General features: G+C 35.9%; 5 protein-coding genes across 8 annotated transcripts; 2 read left to right on the forward strand and 3 right to left on the reverse strand.

The window, feature by feature from the left end:
• The first annotated feature begins 81 nt into the window (after window positions 1-81).
• On the forward strand, window positions 82-2,833 carry LOC111006098 (heat shock cognate 70 kDa protein 2-like). The gene is made up of 2 exons (XM_022277846.2): window positions 82-507; window positions 980-2,833. Exons 1-2 carry the CDS (start codon window positions 294-296, stop codon window positions 2,710-2,712), a joined length of 1,947 nt encoding a protein of 648 aa, XP_022133538.1. The 5' UTR covers window positions 82-293; the 3' UTR covers window positions 2,713-2,833.
• Window positions 2,801-6,128, reverse strand: LOC111006099 (uncharacterized). The gene is made up of 9 exons (XM_022277847.2): window positions 5,924-6,128; window positions 5,729-5,790; window positions 5,508-5,598; window positions 4,819-4,905; window positions 4,571-4,624; window positions 3,695-3,879; window positions 3,531-3,613; window positions 3,338-3,438; window positions 2,801-3,186 (listed from the first exon to the last, which is right to left on the reverse strand). Exons 1-9 carry the CDS (start codon window positions 5,972-5,974, stop codon window positions 2,971-2,973), a joined length of 930 nt encoding a protein of 309 aa, XP_022133539.1. The 5' UTR covers window positions 5,975-6,128; the 3' UTR covers window positions 2,801-2,970.
• A 2,521-nt stretch (window positions 6,129-8,649) lies between these two features.
• PGGT-I (Prenyltransferase family protein) lies at window positions 8,650-12,391 on the forward strand. The gene is made up of 11 exons (XM_022278746.2): window positions 8,650-8,945; window positions 9,472-9,547; window positions 9,778-9,836; window positions 10,026-10,165; window positions 10,676-10,731; window positions 10,818-10,894; window positions 10,986-11,031; window positions 11,181-11,305; window positions 11,531-11,598; window positions 11,677-11,764; window positions 11,974-12,391. The coding sequence occupies exons 1-11, from the start codon at window positions 8,748-8,750 to the stop codon at window positions 12,121-12,123; spliced, it is 1,083 nt and encodes a 360-aa protein (XP_022134438.1). The 5' UTR covers window positions 8,650-8,747; the 3' UTR covers window positions 12,124-12,391.
• Window positions 12,392-13,846: 1,455 nt separating this feature from the next.
• Window positions 13,847-16,953, reverse strand: LOC111006347 (Putative membrane lipoprotein). 4 transcript variants are annotated; one of them, XM_088123415.1, is made up of 3 exons: window positions 16,566-16,953; window positions 15,296-16,477; window positions 13,847-14,239 (listed from the first exon to the last, which is right to left on the reverse strand). In XM_088123415.1, exons 2-3 carry the CDS (start codon window positions 16,193-16,195, stop codon window positions 14,195-14,197), a joined length of 945 nt encoding a protein of 314 aa, XP_087979541.1. In that variant the 5' UTR covers window positions 16,196-16,477; window positions 16,566-16,953; the 3' UTR covers window positions 13,847-14,194. The 4 variants fall into 4 exon arrangements, with proteins under 4 accessions (XP_087979541.1, XP_087979540.1, XP_087979539.1 ...); XM_088123414.1 differs by having other exon boundaries at window positions 13,847-16,477; window positions 16,661-16,952; XM_088123413.1 differs by having other exon boundaries at window positions 13,847-16,477; window positions 16,657-16,952.
• Window positions 16,954-19,004: 2,051 nt separating this feature from the next.
• LOC148212068 (protein VACUOLELESS GAMETOPHYTES-like) lies at window positions 19,005-19,550 on the reverse strand. The gene has a single exon (XM_088123001.1). The coding sequence runs from the start codon at window positions 19,548-19,550 to the stop codon at window positions 19,005-19,007; it is 546 nt and encodes a 181-aa protein (XP_087979127.1).
• Between the last annotated feature and the right edge of the window lie 3,388 nt (window positions 19,551-22,938).

Genomic DNA, 22,938 nt, shown 5'->3' on the forward strand with positions numbered 1-22,938 from the left:
CACAAACGTCTGACTGAGACGCCGACTCAACCAATCTTCGTTTTAATAATTTTTATTTACCACAGAACATTCTAGAGATAGTTCTTCCCAGAACTCTCCAGATTCTCTCTCACTTCACGGGACAACCCGTATAAATTCCAATCCCCATCACCAGTGTTCTTCAGATTATACCATATTCGCTCTAAGCAATTTCATCTCTTCCATTAGCATTCACAGCCCTCTGTTCTCCAATTCTTTTCTCGAATTCTTTCTCCACCTGTTAGTTCTTGAACTTCGTTTGTAAATCGTCGTTAATGGCGGGAAAGGGCGAGGGTCCGGCCATTGGTATCGATCTCGGTACGACTTACTCGTGTGTTGGAGTATGGCAGCACGATCGTGTTGAGATTATTGCGAATGATCAGGGGAATCGAACGACGCCGTCTTATGTTGGTTTCACCGATAGCGAGCGTCTCATCGGCGATGCTGCTAAGAACCAGGTCGCTATGAATCCCATCAACACTGTCTTCGGTAAGTAAATCCGCGAATTATTTGCATTCGTTTTGCTGTTGTGGATTTTGTTATTCTCTCTCGTGTTTATGCGATTTGATGTCGTCTGGCTGTGAACTTAAGTTGTGGTCTTCATCCTTACGTCTTTGCGAATAGGAAATCTAGGATTTGTTTTGCTCAGAAATGATTCTTTTGTTTTTGTTCTTAGAACCGGTCTGATCGGATTTTTATGACTAAAAATTATTGTGCGCTCGTGATTTTGGGTTTAAGAAAATATACCAGAGAATAATGATGAAAATTTTGTTTCCAAAAACACTCTCCAAATGACAGTTCCGTAATTTCGGTAATTGTTGACTGCATTTGTAGTTCCATTACTACCTCGCCTAATTTTTCGGCGATTGTCTTCGTTGATCGTAACTCTGTGTTGTTCCAAGTTTCACTCTCGAGATTACTTGATTCTGCTAAATACTAACCATCGATTACAATCCGACAGATGCGAAACGGTTGATTGGAAGGAGATTTTCCGACCCCTCGGTCCAGAGCGATATGAAATTGTGGCCGTTCAAGGTCATCGCCGGTCCAGGTGACAAACCGATGATCGTCGTCAACTATAAAGGCGAAGAGAAGCAATTTGCCGCTGAAGAAATCTCATCCATGGTCCTCACCAAAATGCGTGAGATAGCTGAAGCTTACCTCGGCTCGTCTATCAAGAACGCGGTCGTCACCGTTCCTGCCTACTTCAATGACTCCCAGCGTCAGGCCACAAAAGATGCCGGAGTCATTGCCGGCCTTAATGTCATGAGGATCATTAACGAGCCTACAGCTGCAGCCATTGCATATGGACTCGACAAAAAGGCGACCAGCGTTGGCGAGAAGAATGTACTGATATTTGATCTGGGTGGAGGAACATTTGATGTCTCCCTCCTCACAATTGAGGAAGGTATTTTTGAGGTGAAGGCAACGGCCGGTGACACTCATCTTGGAGGTGAGGACTTCGACAACAGATTGGTTAACCACTTCGTTCAAGAATTCAAGAGGAAGAATAAGAAGGACATCAGTGGAAACCCGAGGGCTCTCAGGAGATTGAGGACTGCTTGTGAGAGGGCCAAGAGGACCCTTTCATCCACCGCTCAAACTACAATCGAGATTGATTCTTTGTACGAGGGAATCGATTTCTACACAACCATCACTCGTGCTAGGTTTGAGGAGCTCAACATGGACCTGTTCAGGAAGTGTATGGAGCCAGTTGAGAAGTGTTTGAGAGATGCAAAGATGGACAAAAGCAGTGTCCATGATGTTGTCCTTGTTGGTGGCTCTACGAGGATTCCTAAGGTGCAGCAGCTATTGCAGGATTTCTTCAATGGCAAGGAACTGTGCAAGAGTATCAATCCTGATGAGGCAGTTGCTTACGGGGCTGCAGTTCAAGCTGCCATATTGTGTGGTGAAGGAAATGAGAAAGTTCAGGATCTTCTGCTTCTGGATGTCACTCCTCTGTCCCTTGGTTTGGAGACTGCTGGAGGTGTGATGACAGTTTTGATCCCCAGGAATACCACCATACCCACCAAGAAGGAGCAAGTCTTCTCCACATACTCAGATAACCAACCCGGTGTTCTCATTCAGGTCTATGAGGGTGAAAGGACGAGAACCCGAGATAACAATTTGTTGGGCAAGTTCGAGCTTTCTGGCATTCCTCCAGCTCCGAGAGGTGTTCCCCAGATCAACGTTTGCTTCGACATTGATGCCAATGGTATCCTTAATGTTTCTGCAGAGGACAAGACCACCGGACAGAAGAACAAGATCACCATTACCAACGACAAAGGAAGGTTGTCGAAAGAGGAGATCGAGAAACTGGTTCAGGAAGCAGAAAAATTCAAGGCCGAGGACGAGGAACACAAGAAGAAAGTCGAATCGAAAAACACCTTGGAGAACTACGCATACAACATGAGGAACACCATCAGAGATGAGAAGATAGGCGGTAAACTTGCCCCAGCAGATAAGAAGAAGATTGAAGATGCAGTTGAACAGGCTATTCAGTGGCTGGACAGCAACCAGCTTGCCGAGTCGGATGAATTTGAAGACAAGATGAAGGAACTTGAGTCACTCTGCAACCCCATCATAGCAAAGATGTATCAAGGTGCTGGTGGCGACATGGGCGGCGCAATGGATGATGATGCTCCTCCTTCTGGCGGCAGTGGCGCTGGTCCTAAAATTGAAGAAGTTGATTAAACTGAACGTCTTCTATTTTCTTTCCTTCGAATTGCTCAAGCTTTCAACTATTCTGAGATTGTAATTCGCGTTTTGATATAAGCTTGGCTTTCTGGTTTTTCAATGTATTGTAATTTTTATATGTTGTGTTCAAGTATATTTTTCACCTACAACAGCTCTCTTTAGTAGTAAATTACTCCCAATTTTACTACCAAGTATTAAGTGAATTGTAATTGTTCAAAAGTTGTACAATCCTCGGCAATCTTATCTGCCGGGAGACTAACCAAGACCACTGTAGCTGGAAACTCTCTTCACAACCTCCTCTTCCATTTCCATTAATTGTTGGCAGAAGGCTGCAATGTTCGCTGCTTCATTCTTTAGTGTAAATCTGAATTCTTTCCACTCGTACTGACCAAGTCCATCATTAACTGCCGGGCTTGGCACTTTTCCCAGCAAATCGAACCCCTTGCGGTCCACCGATACTATATAGGCATCCTTCAACATGGGAAAAACAGAGTTTACTCCAATTGCAGGTTTACAAAATCCCAGCAAAGACAGCCAAGATGAAGAAACGGAACAGTAAAGAATGGGCACTATCGAAACAGGTCCAAATTTGCATAAAAAATAAAAATGAAGGTTTTTGTACCTTCGGATTTGCATTGAAGTAAACAAGGCAGAAGAGCATCAGGGCTCTACGTCTTGCGTCGCTCTGGTTGATTCCATCAACAAGCGCTGCTGAGAAAGGCGCTAAGGGAAATAACAAACAAATCCAGAATGATTAAGTTAAAGAGGGGATTTACAGCAAGTAAATAAATAGTGAAGGATTGGGAAGTGTCTACCTAATGTATCTGCTTTCGATGTGCTGAAGTCCTCGGTGTCGACCTCGTGCATTCCTCCTTTACAATCAATAAACATACTTGATCTGGGCAACAGAAATCTCAACTCAAATGTGCTCTTACATATTATTTCAAGACCGAAACATTTTTGGAAAAAAATCCCATACCTCACATCAAACTTACAGATCACGCATTTTTCGTTCCCCACTAAGAACTCTTTGAGGTGTTGGCTGCGTGATGTATATTTAAGATTGGAAGATCTTAAGACGTTGGAGACTGTACTACCAAAGTCTTCAATGGCTTCCTGTTCCGACAGTATGGCCTCTCTGAGCTTTTCCACAGCATCCTGAGCCTGTAATTAGACTGTCTAATATAGTCGAGATCAAAATATAATACTTCAAGAAACGGCTTTTAATCTGGTAATTCCAAATCTGAAAAAAACCCGGGCAAAATAAATGGGAGAACTGAATCCCATGTCTTTCAAAATATGATTCAAATAAAACCTTTTGCATTGGGGGCGAGAAGATAAGGATAAAATTTAACTGCTTGGCCTCTTACTTTTCTCATTAAGTAAGAATGTTCATGGTTCGGTTTTCTACCAGACCAAAACAATTATTCTTGAAACCCTGTTTTGGCTTAACTGACTGGTTCAAATTGGTTTGGGTTAGACACCTATTTTGAGCCGAAATTTCCTTTTTTTTTTTATATCCGTGTGTCTGGGTCAGCTTGCACGCACCTCGACTAATTACGGGCCAACCACCTGATCCTACTACATTTGGTTGACAAGGTAACTTGTAGAATATTAAATCCTAGGTAGGTGCACACCATGGTTTAAACTCATTCTGGTTCGAGCCAAAATTTCTATTGAACATTCAAATATTAAAAGCTATTGAGAAAGAAACCTTCTCCTGACAATTATCAGGAAGAAGGTCCAACCCTACAGCAACATTAAAGCATGGCAAGCTGAGTGAAGATGCAATGTATGTGTAGCATTCCACCGTCAAACAGTAAATTTTACATTCTAAGTTGAGAGGATGTTGTACCTTTTCACTCTTGAGACGTACGATGTCTCCAGTAAGCGCAACCCGTGGTGGTAACTGCAGGATGAAAATGGACAAATATGTAGGATAGTTGCTAGAAGTTTTGAAGTGCTATAATTAGTGTCACAAGCTCCTTCCAGGAGCATGGTAACTTTGCAGATTGAAAGAAAGCAGTACCATTTAGGTACATATTGTCTCCTACAGCAGAGATACTTCAAAAGAAAATTACCGTTAATGCATCCCAATCTCACCTTTTCCAGCGATATGAACAAGTTAGCCAGTGGACCTGGGAATGGACTAGCCACGGCAAATGAACCACGCTCATCAATGATCGTATTCTGCAGGAAAACAGAACAATATATGTTTTTCTTATTTACTCATACTTTCCTACGCACTACGAAAACTTGTTTTATGCAAAATGTGGTTAAGATTTTAAAAATATTTCCAAAAGGACAAATTAAACAAAACAAGCATATGTATAAGTAATTTTTTTAGCTTAATTTTTAAAACAGAAAACTAAAGACAAAATCATGATCTAATAGGGCTTAGCTCTACATTTTCTATTTTGAGGGCAAAAGCACCACGATACTCTAGAGTGTGTACAAGGTGGGCACTTCAAATATCAAAATTTGAGCTGACATTTGAGGAAGGGAAGAACAGGGGAGTTAAGAAGAGGTGTAAGACATCCTCCTCGAATGCATAAATTATTCCAGCACTATGGATGATTTAGCCAAATCTCAGTTTCTCACATAGACAAAAAAATCTGTTAGTTACTCAACAAACCTATACAAACATCAAAACACCAGCGGGTAATTTGACATATAACAACACTAGACACGATAAGTCGATCTAAACTAAGTCAATAAATTAATTAAAATCAGTTAAACCAGGACCTCAGATTGAGGCTTTAAAGAACAACTTTGAGAATCCTGAAGCATACCACGTTGTGCAAATCCTTTTCAGGAACCCAAATGTATGGCCTTCCTTTCCTGATCATATACATAACTTTTGAGGTGTGAATGTCCTCCTTGCTAAGAAAAACACAATCAACCAAAAGAAATCAGCGAAGGCCATTTTGTTAATATGCAAACAAGAAACTGAAGTGACTGCAACAACACAGTGAAAAGAGAAGAAAACACGAGCGTGAGGAGAAATGGGTACCTTCCTTTGGCATCGGCTTTGATCGTATTGAGACTGCCAATCCAGTTGGAAGCAAGAATATTCTGAAACAAACATACAAAAAACACATTCAAAGTCAAAATACTAAAAACTAGCGAAGTACGAATCCAGAGATCAGTTTGCTGAATATTAAATTTTGTTATACTGATTTCAGAGGAAGATGGAAAGGGGGCGCACCTTACACCTCTGCGCAAATGTTAACAGCGTCGTCTTGCTGGTTTTCATCATATTTGCAGCGAAAAATATGCGAAATTTAACTCCAAGTGCTCGATTATAAGCAGCTTTCGAAGAACAGACGTGTCCGTGGTGCGCTCGCGAAGAAGGAAGCCGAAAATTGGAGTGCGGTTCCAAGGGTTCTGGGTTACGAATTTTGCCAATAATTTTTACTTTTAACTGGGTCAATAAATTTTAGTAGCTCAATATATATTTGTCTCGAAAATAAAAATAATAATAAAAGAAGAAGTTTAATCTCTTTTGTTTTTACCTTTTTTTACTGTGCATTTAGATTTCAACTAATTCTCAATTAATTCTTTTGGATCAACGATCGTAAAAATAAAAATAAAAATAAAAATAAAAACTCTTTTAGATCAACCAATCACTCACAATAATCATACTCTTTATAAATATAAAATTAGCTGAAAATAAATTTATATAGATTCTGAGTGAATTGATATAAACTTTGCCCTACTATGAGAAATTTGGAAAAAGGATTTGAAGCTTTCCTGTTTTAAATGATTTGACTTTTTCTTCCTATTTATCCTAGTGATTTAATTCACTAACTACTATGTGACCTAAATTTATCCTAATTAATTTTAACACCACTGATATACATGGTATAATTGAAAAATATTAAAAATATGAGATTAAATTGAAGCTTTTTTAATAACAATAGCAAATTTTAGATCATACCCTTATTTAATATCTATAATTAATTTATAACAGGTTCATTAATCCATTTTTCTCCCTTTTTTATTTCAAGGTCTAGATGCATTTAGGTTTTTTTTCTCTTTTTTTTTTTACCACAGTTTAGGTTTCTATTTAAGAACACGTTTTTACAAAATGCAAATCTACTTTGATGGGATTCGCATTTATTTTTTACTGACCAATTCAAGTGAGAGGTCAAATCTTAAACTACACATGATTTTCTACGTTCCTCTAAAAGAAAGGTTTAAAATCTCGCCATACTACCATGGTTGTCACTACAACTCTGAAACATCACTCCATTTGATCTTCTCTTGTCATTGTGCATAATCGATTGGAGGAGTTTACTGCCTGCTGTTATTCTTCCCAAGAGCGCTAATATGATTCCTTTTGTTGATGTGTGAGTTCATCTACAAAGTCCTCCAAGCGGAAAAAGGAAAAGAATTAATAGTCATAACTTATTGTGCTCTGTGGTCTCTTCATAATAAGCCACTCCCTTGTGTATACTCAAAATGCAATCACTCCCGATCTACTAGTATGGATCTTCTTATACGGGGTTCTTTGAGTAACATCCAAGCAGCTCAAACCATTTTTTTCGACTAATTCCTCATGCTCCGCTTTTTGTCGAGCTGTTTGCAGTTCTAGAAGGCACCTGCTTAGATGCCTGTCTTCTTAATTCCCCAAATAATTGTAAAATCAAATTCATTTGTTGCAATCAAGCTTATTTAGTTGGAGATTGAGTCACTTGGAGATGGAAATCATTGAGTTAACTACATAAGATTTAAAGCAAGCTACTTCAGCTCTTTCTCTTTACAATATGTTCCACATGAGCTCGATAACTTGGCAGACTCTTGTCAAATACAATTTGTGAACCTCTAACTCTCTTTCTTGATTTACCAATTTCCCTAATTGGTTTCAATGCCTTATTGAGATTAATATCTCCACTAATGTAGCCCAAGATGGGAGCAAGTGACATCTCACCTATAATAATTTTTCATCTTCTTTCAAAAAAAAAAAAAAAAGAAAAAAAAATCAAATCTTCACCTTATATGGTTTGTAGTATTAGAAAAATTGTAATTTTGTGGATGCCATATATATATATAGCAATTATTTACAAAATATCTTGTGATTTCGTGAATGTAAATATTTATACACACGGGTCCTGGTGGTGAAAAAAAAAACATTATAAAGAAATTGGCGAGTAATTGCAGGAGGTTGTGAGTTCGATTCTCCACTCTTACATGTTATACTAAAAAAAACTCTCTTATGGAGAAAAATAAATATAGATATATTTTTGTCTAGAATATCATTTCATACAAATTATTGGAACACCTATAATCTATCTATTCTAAAATTTCAAACTTTTTCTAAACAACTGCTAATTTTTTAATGGTAAATCTACCGGTTGATAAGAACTTACTTTGTATCTAATTTCGAGCACACTCAATTGCTTATCAAATTAGCACATGTATTCGTGATGACATCATGGAATGATGACCTAAAGCTACATAAGGATTTTTTTTTTCTTTTTTGAAAAGGAATGTGAAGGCCTAATTCTTTTTAACAACCTTCTTCTATACTCCAACTGAATTTTCAAAAATTCCCAAAATACCTTGAACACATCTCTTTTGACGGTTTAAAGCTTTTCTCCATAGCCAAATTAAAGAATCAACTAAAAATGACGTACAAAATTTAATTTCCCCCATGTTAATTGAACTAAAAAAAATATACACAAATTCTAATTTAACTATGAGACAAGTATCATCAAAATAAATTTTAAATTAGTTGAAATTATCAAATCTATAATTCATTTATATCGATATTTCAAACCTGAACATAGCTAAACAGAAATATACTAAGAGGGATCACTTACCTTTTTTATGTTTTATTGAAAAAAAAAATCAGACATTTCAGTTTAACCAAGCTTAATGTTTAAATTACATATAAAAATGAGAATTTTTATAAATATTTAAATATGGAAGTGAAGGTCAAATAAAATACCAAAGAGGCCAAGAACATCGCAGTGGCGACGCGGTGAAACCAGGAGTCTTTCAGTCACCTGGAATTGAAAGGCGTCGCAATGGATTCAGAGTCGAATCTGTCTGAAGAATCGCCCACTTCTTCTTCTTCTTCTGGTTTCGATAGAGATCGTCATGTGATATTCTTGGAGATGATGTACCAGTTGTTGCCCAGTGAGTATCAAACGCAAGAGATTAATCATCTTACACTTGCTTACTTTGTGATCTCCGGCCTCGACCTCCTTGGCTCCTTGGATCATGTGGGTGCAATTTTCGATTTCACTTTTTCTTGCGCTTTTTTGGAGCTGAATTCACATTGAACTAGAGATTTGTGTTGTAACTGATTGTTTCATTTTCCTCCTTTCCGCTGATTTTTCGAGTTTAGAATTCATCTCCAATGTTAAAAAAAAAAAAAAAAATTCTGACTAGGAGGGTGATTTAGAATCGGGGGGGGGGGGGGGGGGGGGGGGGCGGGCTTGTTTGGAAGAGTTTTGGAAACTATTGTTCGAGTTCTTGTTTCAAGTTGCTGTGTCTACTTCTTTGTGGATCGATACAACTCTCAATTCTATGAAGGAAATGAGTTCTGATTCAATTAGCTGTGAAACTCTTACATTGATGACAATATTCTTGCTCTTTTCTTGTGTTGTTTATGCACCTTTTCCACAGCTAAGCTCCACCATAACCCAAATCTTGCGATGTATTGATTATTTCCATAACCACCTTATCATGTTAAAATGCTGAAACTTATTTCTAGAGAAATAACATTAGATGTTTGAAATTATTCAGGTGGACAAGGATAAAATTGCAAGTTGGGTCTTGTCCTTTCAAGCACTTCCTACAAACAAGGCTGAAAAAACCAACGGTATGAACTTCGTAAGAAATTTGGTGTCACATGATTGCTTCTAAATAGTCATTTGAGTTACTTGTATTCAGTACTTTCACTCTGATATGTGAAATTTCTTATGGATACAAGGTTTTCAAACTGGCCTATGTTTATGAATTATTTTTGCTTCAAAGTTTAAACAGACTACAGAGAAAGTGCAAAATTTACATGGAGAAAGTGCCTGGTAATTAGCTTTTGGTTTGTTGCAGGAAAATTTTATGGATTCTGCGGATCAAGAAGTTCTCAGTTCCCTCCAGATGAGGATGGGGTATGATAAACACATAATGCACGAAGCTACCTATTAGACCTTTGGAGATAGCATATTAGTGTTTATGATTTTTGTTTCCTTATGGCACCCAATATCTGCTCTCACTGTTGGCACATACGTTAGTGCAGTGAAAATGAGAGCCGTAGTTCATTTTAATCCTTTTTAATAATAGTTTATATCTCCTTATAGGTTTTACTGCACAACGGTAGTCACTTGGCAAGCTCGTACTGTGCCCTTGCAATACTGAAGATAATTGGTTATGATTTCTCCAATATTGACTCTGAATCGATTGCAATCTCAATGAGAAACCTTCAACAATCTGATGGGAGGTATTTTTTACAGCTTTTATGTTTATTTATTAGTTCTTTTTTTTTTCTTTTTTTGATACAACATGTGGGAGTGGGGGTTCAAACTCATGACCTCTTGATCAGAGATAGGTGCCTTAACCACTTGAGTTATGCTCGGTTTGACGTTTATTTATTAGTTCTTAAAATGTATTTTCATTGTATCTTTGTGCCCAACTGGTAATTGATTGACACCATTCAAGCATATTCATTATTTAAGTAGATACTACTTTATGACGAAGGTTGGCATATATTTAACACTTAGTTTTGAAGTGGAAACATAAGGTGTATATACACTACTACAATTGAATGTTTCGGTGAACCCTCTAAAGTTACATGCTTTCTTGTGGAAATTAGGCTGTAACATGATATTTTTTTTATCTTAGGCCCAAATCCACCATTTATCATTTAAATGCTGCCAAATTCTCTGCATTTTTTTCCTTGTATAATGAAACTAAAACCGACCTTCTTTGGCCCAAATGTTCATCCTTACAGCATCATGCCTATCGATACCGGAGCAGAGGCTGACCTTCGGTTCATCTATTGCGCTGGTAATTGAAAGCTATTTATGGCTTTAATCTTAAACTATGCGAACATAAGTAGAATATATTTACGATGCCATTAAGCAATTACTCAGCTGCCATCTGCTATATGCTTGGGAATTGGACCGGAATGGACAGGCAGAAATCTAAAGCCTACATATTGAACTGCCAGGTCCACAATCTTGTCTTTTGTGTGTTTATTGAGTTGTCCTCCTGTAGCAAATAACGATCATCTTGACTTTTTTGTAATGACTTTCTTGTAGTCATATGATGGTGGCTTTGGGTTAACTCCTGGTTCAGAATCTCACGGTGAGATTAATGATACTATTAATTGACAAATCTTCTAGCTGTCTTGTCTACTTTTTTTTATTGTAGGATCTATTATAATTTCACGTTCTGTCCATTTAATTTCCATCAAGTTGATCATCATTTATGGATGATTGGGTTTAGTGACACAGGCGGTGGAACGTATTGTGCTATTGCATCTCTCCGTTTGATGGGTTTCATTGAAGATGATCTTCTCTCCAGAGATCATCCTTCTTCCATAATAAACGTCCCGTTGTTGCTGGAGTGGTGTTTGCAGGTTCATTTTCATCATCCTACCATAAAAGAGTTCTCCATACCTTCGGCATTGTAATGCTTAGAAATTTTGACTTCCACTAGTATATAAATTGGAAGCAGATAAATGTTTATGAAAAATAGTCTTTCTTCCTTTGATTTTTCCAAAATCAGTTGCTTTCTCATTTCAACGTGTTTATCAAATTATTCATCTAAGAGTTACCTAAATATTCTTGTATTCGGATTGTAGAAACAGGCAGCTGATGGAGGATTTCAGGGTCGACCTAACAAGCCTGCTGACACTTGTTATGCATTTTGGTAAGGAAAAAATAGATGTGTGGTCATTATTGTAGGACCATATGGGATTTAGCTCTTGACGAAGTCGTAATGTGTTAGGATTGGATCTACCTTGAGGATTTTAGGGGGCCTTCATTTCATTAACAAGAAGGCTTTGAAGGGATTTCTGTTGACGTGCCAGTCTAAGGTATTATCGCTTCTCTTTACGTTCGGTTTGCTTTCATTCATAAGACGGAAAATTCAAGATTTCCCCGCATGATAAATCATGCAAGAACAGTTCTAAAACAGATATCAAAACTGTGATGCCTAGTCCCGACTTCCGAACCTAATTGTAGGGGTTATGCACTTCAATATGATTTTCAATGTTAAACTTTTTGCTGTGATCTTCCTTGACAGTATGGTGGTTTCAGTAAGTTTCCGATGGAGTTTCCCGATTTGTACCACTCCTACTATGGATTTACTGCATTTAGCCTCTTGGAAGAACCGAATGTCAAGCCTTTGTTTGTCGAACTCGGAATAAGAGATGCTGCTGCCTGGAGAATCTGATGCGAAAGTGCTTGTTCGATATGGTGTGGATTATTTTCACTGCTATACCAAATTGGGTATCATATATTTCTCCCTTTCTAAATCTTTAACTTAGCCTGCATAACTTATCACAAAGAAACGTAGGGTTTGATCTTTGCTGTTCATAAGTCCAGATGGAGCTTCATTAAACTCTTGTTTGTATACTTTCTAAAATGCCTTCCATCCCTTCTGATTGTAATGTAATATTTAAAGTTTTTAAACACAAGATCTGGTTTTGATGCTCTGTTTATTTAAGTCGAGTAAACAAATATATGTTTTCACAGCAACTTATCAATATCAACAACAATCTGTTTATGGGCATGGTTCATGAGCAGACTCATGCTTTACCTCTGATGAAGGGGTACTCAGTTCCACTATAAAGTTATTTGTAATCTATAGAGCAAGAGGCTATTGGAGGGGAGGACAAAGGAAATGCCCAAAGCCCAAATATTGTCGGTTTTTCCTAATATTTTGAAGTTTAAAGAAACGTAGTTTATCAACAATTTAGACCCTAAATTTTAGTTTGTAATAATTTTATCTCTACACTTTCAAATTGTTTACAATTTAATCTATGTTCATAGGTAACAATTTAGTTTCTATAGTTTAAAATTTGCAATAATTTAACCCTTAATATGAAAAACATCATCAAATTTAAATGTGAATTTTTATTATATAATAATTCATTTACAAATACATTTTGTTCTTCATAGTATCAAATCTTAACAATATTTTTCATATAAGAATTAAATTGTTACAAATTTTGAACTGCAAAGATTAAATTGTTACGTATTGAAGTTTACAGACTAAATTGTTATAAATTTATTTAAAAATAAAAGGATTAAATCGTTACAAACTAAAATTTAAAAAGATTAAATCATTACAAATTAAAATTCAAAAATTAAAAAAAAATTATTAAAACTGCAAGCCCAGCAAAAAGGACGTTGAAGTCACTCACTTTTTTCAAAAGGTGAGGTTGAATTCACCAATAAAGAAATGGTACAGAACCATGTTGAAGTTCAATCAGTCAGTTCATTTGATTTGATAACCATTTTGGTTCTTTTTAACTTTTATATTTGTTATCGGTGTACCAAAATAGGATTTATTACTTCTATTAAAAATTTAAGTTCTCTTTTTTTATCCTTAAATTTTGTTTCTTCGCTTTTTAATTTTTTAAATGTCTTCAAATATCTTGCCACGTTACCCATCATCTTATGAATCTTATATGTTAATTAAAAAAAAAAGACGGGCCTTTACTTGATATTTTTTTTAAAAAAATTATTGATAAGGATTAAAACAATTTTTATGTAAATTTTAGGGAGTAAACATAATTCTAAAAGTTAAAGCATCAAATGGAGATAAAGCCAGCAATAGGAAGCTAGCAAGAATATATTATTCACAACCTCCTGCTTTAAAATAAATGTTGAGCACGATCGATAGTTCAATCTCTTATCCTTATAATTATTGAATTAATAAAAAAACATCCTACTTTATTTTTAGAATCATGAATGGTTGGTTCTTTTTACTCTTATAACATTTGTGTGACCGAGTAAGCTCACACCAACCTCATTAGCTCACATGAGACAATATCTCGACCTTACAGAATTTGAAACCTCAACGCATGAGATTCACGACTATTATTCTTACCATTGGTCAATTGGAACAATTCTAAAAGTGATGTTATTCAATATGAAATGAAACCAATTAATTACGAAATAACAGTAAGATTATTACCCTCCATGATGTGAAGTGGGAGAGATTTGTACTGTTGAAATATTTTGGAGGGCATGGAGCAAATACAAATATTATGAGTACATGTGCCACTAAAGTTCAAGAGTCATGATTCAGCTTTAAAAATATGGGAAACACAGGCAAAAGGCAATGCCTGTGATGATTCTTCAAGGTGGGGGCAGGGCAGCAAGCAACCTATTCCGACAATACATTTTCACGGGCAATTTCCTCCCTTTGTCGTTTTAAGGAAAAAAAAAAAAAGAGAAAGGCAAAAGCATCTAAAACCTGTCCTGTCCTTCTCTTCTCCACCTTTGTCTCTTTCTTCTCAGTGGTACTTTTGCAAGCCACGTACTGCTAAATGCCTAAAACCCTTTGCCAGTTCATCGAAAGATAAAAAAGGTGAGGAGGGAAAGTCTAGTCTTTTGATACCATAATTTTGGTATGGTGGGAGATATAGTTATGCTATGGAAGAATACAACTTTATTTTTCACTCTTTGCATTATGTTCATGACCCACCAATACAACTTCATTTTTCGACTCTTTGCATTATGTTCATGACCCACCACTTCGTTCATCCCGGGCTAGCTCAACGAGATCACAAAAGTTCTAATTTAGGAAAAGTAACAGGGATTTCTGGGTTTTAATCCTAATTGATCAGTCGACCTAATCTACTAATCTGTTCTAACAATTGATGACTTTCTAGAATTTTTGGGTTTTAATCCTATCTGATCAGCGACCTGGTCTACAAATCTATTCTGACTATTGATGACTCCCTAGAATTTCAGGAGGAGTAGGCATGGTAGCTCTTTCTATTTCTGAGGTATACTGACATGTTGAGAAGCTTGACTACAGGAAAACTTGAGGATATTTTCGAACTAGGTAGAAATTATGTTTTCTATTATGGTTATGTAGCATGGATTTGTTCAAATGTGATGGAGATAGAAAAAACAAGGGAAAGGGGAGAGGAGGAAGATGAAAGATACAGCAGAAGATCATTGCCTTCAAAAAGGGATTTTACAGAGCTCTTTTTACTCCAAGTTTCAGTATTACCATCAGCCACAAGAAGACTTTCAGGTAGACAAGCTTAAGAGACATGGAGATTGAATAAAACAAATATCCCACAAGTCATCCATCCACTTGCATCAGGCCCACCTCCCATTTCCCAACATCATTTTCTAGAGAATGCTGCCCTTCAAATTTAAGTCGAAAAAGGTAATTGCAAATGCAGCAGATTAGCCTACAAATTCCCACCCTTAAAACACTTCAAAAGCAACAACTTTAACCCAACACAAAGAAGAGGATTAAGATTAAAATTAAAATTTAAAACCCATTTCGACTTTGGTGAAGTGAATCAATCCTAATGGTTAGATTGGTTCTTGTTGACTGATGAACTGAAGGTTGATGGTGAAGATGGCAAGGGAAGTACCTGTGAAGAAGAACTTGAATGATGATACTGTTGTGTACAGGGATGATGGTGATTCAGCTCCCCTTCTTTGCTCCTGTCAACAACAATTGTAATATAAGATTTCTCCTCCTCATCTTTAAGTAACTTCTGCATTGAAGCTCTAGTTCTTGTATCTTCAACAGACTCGCTTGTATTATGAACACCTTTCTCAGCTGCTGCTTCCATAAGTTTCCTCTTGAGTTTCTCCTCTGCTTCCTGTAAAAACTTGAATTTTGGAGGAGGAGATGACCTCAACTTGTTGAACTCTGCATCTGATACTGATTCAAAGAGAGGGTTGAATCCATGGGGCTTATATGAGTCCGCAGGAGTGAGAGGAGGTGTGAAAAGGGTTGGAGAAGCTAATGGTGTCATATATGGAGTTTCCACAGTAAGAAGCAGATCACTCAAGCTCCTACTTCTTGATTCTTTTCCATTCTTATCTATTCTGGACTTCCCATCTTCAGACTCTAAATCTTCCTTGGTTTCTTCTATTATGGTGAAGAGAAATCTTGGTGGGCCTGACAGGGTTTGGAGCCTCATAAACTCTGTCTCTATGCCATCTTCTCCAAATGGTTTCAGCAAGAAATCATTATTTGGGTGCAAATTGAACTGTGCTTCTGGGCCATGGATCATTGTTTCTGTGAATCGTACTGATGAACTTAGATCTTGAGGATTTAGAGCTGAGTGCCTTAAAGAAGATGACCTTTTCCAACAAAACATGTAAAATAGCTCTCTGGCTGGGCTGCTGTAGTCATTTTCTACATCTCTGTCTGTAAACCTCTTCTTCCACCATAACAGATAATAAAGCTCAGCAACAAGAGCCAAGAAAAGGCAACCAAAGATTACACTCAAACCAAGTCCTACACTACTCAGAGATTTCATCCTCCTCACAATTACATCAGCTATCAAACTTTCTAAGTACTTCTATTCTATCCTTGACACAACGCAAACAGAAATTCCCATTTCACAAAGGCAGAACCAAACCAATAACCTTCAAATAATTCCTTGAGGGAAATATTTCTTTCACATGAAAAGTAAGTGAAGGAAAGCTTACAGTCGAGCTCCAAAAAAAAGTAGCCTCAAATCTTCCCAGTTCCCAGGATGTAGTTCAGCAGAAATTAAGCATATGATGAGTTTTGACCACAACTAACATGAAACGCAGTGCTGCATCATCAGAAAAAGAAAGCTTCAAGATTATCCAACTTTTTATGCCAATGACAGAAACTCCCACTACATTAAAATAAAACCCCACCTTTTTCTCTGAGAATCACACACTTCAATCATGAAAAATGATTACGAGCTTTTTTTTTTTTCCTTTTGAACCGAGAATCTATTAGACATACCCACCATTCTTCTGCTGAGAATATCATGGCTTGGGCTGAAGAAATACAACTTTCACATTCTAAAACCCCACTACCCCAAAAAGGGAGAATTGGTACAGGGAGTGAAAGATTCCGCAAACTGTAAAACCACTATTAAGTCTGTTTAAGCTGGAGAAAATGAAAAACAAGGAGCTGGAAAAGGAAAAATCACAGGCGTATAGCAACAGGGTCGGCAAATGCCGCAGTTGTTTATGGCTAGGGGGATGCGGATGCGGCCTTCGAGGGACGCTCACATGGGACCAGAAACAAATGGAATTTGCTCTGCTGTTCAATTTATTACACAATTTCATTTCTCTGGGAATACAACTACAGAAGCCCGCGCTTCTTTCCACTTAATGGGCTTTAAGCTGGATATGTTTGGCCCATTCCAGCCCACTATTTACATTTTCTGGATTCTTGAAACATTCAATAAACCAGCTTAAATAATCGACATAGATGATCTATTTAAAAATCATAATTACATAAATGATTGAAAGGTATAAAATTTACATTTTATCATGAAACAATAATTCATCACACAAATTACTAGTATATCATTTTAAGAATCCATCTCAATATTAAATAATTATTAAAATCTAGAATTGGTAAATTAGGAGGTCAAATGTGCTAATGATATTTTCTAAAATAAAAAATTCTCAAAACTCCAACAACCATCCATTTTCGAAATCCACCCTTTCTTCTTCCTCCGACCATCCGTTTTTCTTCGTCTGACCCTCCGTTCTTCTTCTTCGACCGTTTGTCGCCGTCTGCCTTCCTCTCTGGCCGACTCTGTTTTTCTCTGTCGCAAGAGCATTTCGTCTGCGTTTATCCCCTTTGAAAGGAGGTTTCTGTCGGTTCTTCTTCTCTGGTCGTTTCTGCCTGCCTTCGTCTCCGACCGACGTCTTCCTGCCTTCATCTTCGACCGCCTCCATTTTTCTCGGTCACCAGAACAGTTCATTTCCCGATTGAAAGGTTTGCATTCCAACGATTGTTTTCAATTTCTGATTTCGTGTGAAATATTGTATATATGAGGATATATATTATAGTGATTTGATTATGATATATTTTATAACTCAACTTGTATATATGCGGATATGCAGATATATGATTTTGAATGTATATATGCGGATATATAAGTGGATATATACTGTGATTTTTAATATATTTTTTGAATATGCAGATATATTTTATTGAGACTTTTATGTGATTTTGAATTGTCCTTGGAGATTAAGCAAAGTGTGGGAGTAAATTAAGAAAAAATCAATCTTTTTTAAGGAGTAAATTAAGGTTTCGAGGGAGTGAATTGAGAGATTTGTGTTGAAAAATAGTATGGGGCCCACAATAATTAAAGAATTATGATAATAATTATGAAATTAAATCTTTTAAATTAAAAAAAACAAATAACTATAATCAATGTAAATGCAAGGGTAAAATTGGAATTAGAATAAAATCCTACCAATAGAAATCTAAAAGTGTAAAATTGGAAAATTTTAGATATTCCTGTAAATAAATTTCTAAAACAGTTATCCGAAGACATTATCTCTATTTTATATGAAATGATTTAGAGTATCTCAAGTATATGTTAAATGCACTATGTAATAAAGTTATATATTATATAATCTAACAATTTTAGTATATGTATATATTATATAATTTATTAGACAAGTATATATTCATGTACGTTAAATTAAAATAAATAGCCATTGAAAAAATTAACAGGTCTTCGAAAAAGGAAATTAACCCGCCGAAAAGGACTGCATTTCACAATTGGGCTTTCTAAGTAACCCGGAAACATCTTAGCCCAATTTGGAGCCCACTGTTGCATCATATAGCGAGCACAACATATCAGTGATATCACCATCAATTTCTTCGACCTGACATGACCATGTAATTATTATTATTTTGGCATCAATTGATTTATTAGAATAAATTAATTTTAGTTGCGTCTGTAATTCTTTTAGAATATTAATTGGATGTTCCGTGCTACAACTTCAAATGGAAATGACTTAACAACTATACTCATATCGACAATTTGTTGATTTATTAATCAATTAAATTAACTTCCCAACTCTAGTGAGTTGTCAAACTGAAAAAAAAACTAGTATAATTGATATTAATAATTTATTTATTAGTATTTCAAACATAATATTTTATAAATATGTTGGTAAAACATAAAAATATGAATTAATTAATTAATTAGAGATTAAAGATAAGATAGCTCTCCCACCATCCTCACATCCTTGAGCTTGAATAGCTTTCAAACTCATCTTCTTAGAAGAAAAGAAAGTGTTTTTTCATGGCATCGTCACGCTTTGGAACTTGAAGATTGTTCACCCCTCCAGAAGCTGAGCTTGTTTTTGGTGATTACTATTAAGACAAGCCACGTGAACATGGTACTTTCCACATCTCGACATGTAGGACCATCCATTGTCACCGTGGGCGCCGCCATTAATGCTCTTATGGTTACACGACAAGCACTTCCCTCGAACTTTGTTGTGGAGATTGAAGTCCATGTCTCCGATTTTGTGCTGTTTGTTGAGGCTTATGCAGCAAGGGTGGAGGTCCAAGTCCTTATTCTGGCAGTGGTACACAAAGCCGCTGATGGGCTGCATGCAAGCGTCGCAAATCCTTTTGCAATTCAAATTCTTCGAATCCTTCGGTTGGCTTAGGAAGAATTTGAAGGTGGAATTGGGGAAGAATTCATGGGAAATTGGCGAGGTTTGTGGAAACATGCACTCTTTGTGAAGATAAAAATTGCATTCTGATTCTGGGCATTGGTATCGTGGCCCGCACCCTGTTTCATTGCATCCATTGCAAGTGTAAGCTTCTTGGGACTCCTCCAGCTCTAGTTCATGGGAATGGAACCTCATCGCCATTTCTTTCTATTGCCTAGCTTCAAGAGAAAAACAAAGATATAATAGAAAAGAGATTCATAATATAGTAAGAAATTAAAAATTAAGGAAGACAACAAACAAAGCATGTATGATTCAATTAATATTTTTAATAAATTGTATAATAAAATCGTGGTTGAGTGAGATAAATTAATGCACCATCAAATATTGTGAAATTAATTCTATTACATAAATGGTACGATTCTTACCATAAATGAGATAAATGAAAAATGTGCATCCATTAGGACTCTCCAGCACAATTTCTGACAACTTTAGGCCATTGGGTTCTTTTTATTAAATAGACATTTCACAAATATCTATATTAGTCATTTTTTTCTAGATATAACCATATTCCTATTCTTTTAAGATTATCTTCTTTCCAAATTACTCCTCCATTTTATAATGTTGATTTTATTTTCTTTGTTCCTTAATGGATTAATTTTTTTTTTTCCGACTGTGGATTAATTTTAAGATAAATTGGACAAACTACTTAGTTGTATCTATAGTTTTAAAAATCTAGCAATATTTCGACATATTGACCTGTGAATCCCTTCGATATAACTATTTGGTCCATATTTTATTTTGGTTTTTAAATATCTTGAATTTAAAAAGCCATAATTATCTAAACCCTGGATCTAGAAAATAATATTTAATTTTTATTCATCTTTTTATACACAAGACACAGTAGAGTAATATTTATAGAACAGTACTAAAGTAAAAATTAATTACCACTTATTCAAGAGTGATTTTTTTTTCCCAATATTTTGAGGCAACAGATTAGATTACGAACTTGAAAAAAAAAATGATTGAGTTGCGCCATACCTATGAAAGAGTATTTGATAGAAAATAACAACCTAAAGACTTGCATTAGTTTTGTAAAGGTTGAATTTGTAGTGTGGTGGAGCTTAATTGACTCTTTTGCTCCTAATAAAAGAGATCAATTTTGCATGGAAACCAGGATAAGGTACTTCGTTTAGGAAATTATCATAATTCAATTAAAATATAACTTTTCTAGGTAATTAAACATTTGAGGAAACAGATAAAATGGACAAAAGACGTAATTGGCTCATGCTCGGCAATAGTTTTTTTTTTTTTTCTTTTTTGTATCCATATTTAAAATCTCCTCTTGAGATGAATGAAATCAATGTGTAATTGGTAAATAAAAATATTACAATTATCCTAAAGATATAATTACAATAAACTAAATCACGTAGTAACCCTACTATTCTTCCTATTTGATTTTAAATAGCTAGAATCAATCTGCCCTCTCCCCTCACTCCTCACACAGCTGCTGATCTTCCTTCCCTTTGAATCCAAAATTTGTTCATCTGTTTTTGTGTTGGTTTTGAAAATGGAGAACAAGGAGGATGATATTGAAGAAATTCTGAAGAGAAGAAGGGCGGAAATTGAAAAAATGGAGATAGATAGCGAAGAAAAGGAACGTTTGTTGGTTAACTTGGGCGTGGCTAGAGCAGTGATTCAGGACTCGATGAGGTGGCACCATAGAGCTGAGGTGGCGGAAGCTGATCAGGAAAAGAAATCATAGGATCTCGTAAAATTATTTGAATTAAATAAATTAAAAGTCTTATCAATCATAAATATTTGTATTTATATCAATATTGTCTCACACTTCAAATGTGTGTTCTTTTTTTTTTTCTGGAAAATTCTACATGTTTATCAATATTTCCACTAAATTAGTACGAAATTTCTAGCGCAGAGGAACAATCCCACACCTATTCCATGCAAAAAAAATTGTTAATCACTTTGGAACAGTTTTCTATTGTCATCAACATATACAAGAAACATAAGAGTAACATCGTCACCCGAATAAATAAATAAAGATGAGTCAGCTTGAGAATTGAGGAAACCAACCGAGTAGATAGCTCTGAAGCTCATTATATACCAAGCACGAGGTGCCTGCTTAAAGTGATAGAGTGTCTTATTAAAACTTGGTGGTTGGGACATGAAAACATCCTCTCCAAGAGTCCATGAAGAAAATCATTGTTAACGTCAAGCTGCTGAAGTGACCAATTATTGTGCAACGCCAAATAAATAATTACGCAAACTGTATCTATCATGATAATCTAATCCAGCACCATAGGATTACAGGAGTTATTTGGAAAAGGTACCGAAATTAAAGGGGACGAAGAATTTTTATGAGGTGAGACACATAAATTGATAGGAGAGACACATAAGTTGTCCTTTAAGATTTACCTTCCACGTAAGAAAATAAAGTGTGTGGACATGACATCCTCACACCTTAGAACTGGAAAATATTTCAACTTCTCTAGAAGCAGAACTCGTTTTAATGACATATTGAGATAAGACGCGTGAACATGGTACTTTCTGCACCTCCACATGCAAGACCATCCATTATCGTCATGTCTACCTTTGTTGATGCTCTCATGGTTGCACCACAAGAACTTCCTTCAAACTTTGTTGTGGAGATTGAACAACATATCTCCGATTTTGCGTTCTTTGTTGAGGTCTAAGCAAGCAAGAATGGAGGTCCAAGTCCTTATTCTTGGACAAGACATGCCAGTGTCACAAATCCTTCCATGACAGGCCTTAATTTTGTGGGCTTATGAAGAATTTGAAGTTGGAATTGGGGAAGAATTGTGGGAAATAAAATGTTCTAATAACATATTCACATGTTTAAATATGCTAATTAAAAGTCAAACTAGGTAATGAAGGGAAGAAGTATCATTCGTGTACTAAAAAAATTCCCTTTTGTTATCCATTGTGAAATTTCATTCATTTTTGCCTCCAAGGTACGGTATTGATTCACAAAAAGAAAAAAAATGAAAAATATAAACTATAATTGATAACCTGTGAGAAAATTCAAAAAAGAAAAAGTCAACTTAAACTAGACCCAACAAGTATATATAATTTATTTTAGAGTATTATTTTCGGAAAGTTAGAGATAACTGTATTTAGCAAGCATGATTTTGATATACATGATGTTTAGATTAGTTATCGGGATTATGGTAATGTAACAAAAGTTAGAATACGTGTACACTTATGTTAAAGATCACGGTCAATCAATATGTAGTAAGTTAATTAGTTGTTTGATTATTATTATAATAGTTAATTAATATTTAGATATAAATTTAGAACATCTTTTCTGTAACTATTATTAAATTTAATAATTAAAAAGAGAATGTTTCTGTGACTATTCGTAAATTAAGCAAAACATTTTTTCTACAGCTAAGACCTTACACCTGCGATGGCGGTAAGGAGGGTTCTTTGGAGCGCGTATTAGCAGTGTTTACGTGGCGGTAAGGAAGGTTCTTTGGAGAGTGTATTAGCAGCGTATCAGTAGTGTTTACGTGGCCTCCTATTGGATTATATATATCTACACTTCATCTTCACA

Source organism: Momordica charantia (genome assembly GCF_013281855.1).
Source record: "Momordica charantia cultivar OHB3-1 chromosome 4 unlocalized genomic scaffold, Mcharantia_2.0 BLBB01000004.1, whole genome shotgun sequence".
Taxonomy (NCBI): Eukaryota; Viridiplantae; Streptophyta; class Magnoliopsida; order Cucurbitales; family Cucurbitaceae; genus Momordica; species Momordica charantia.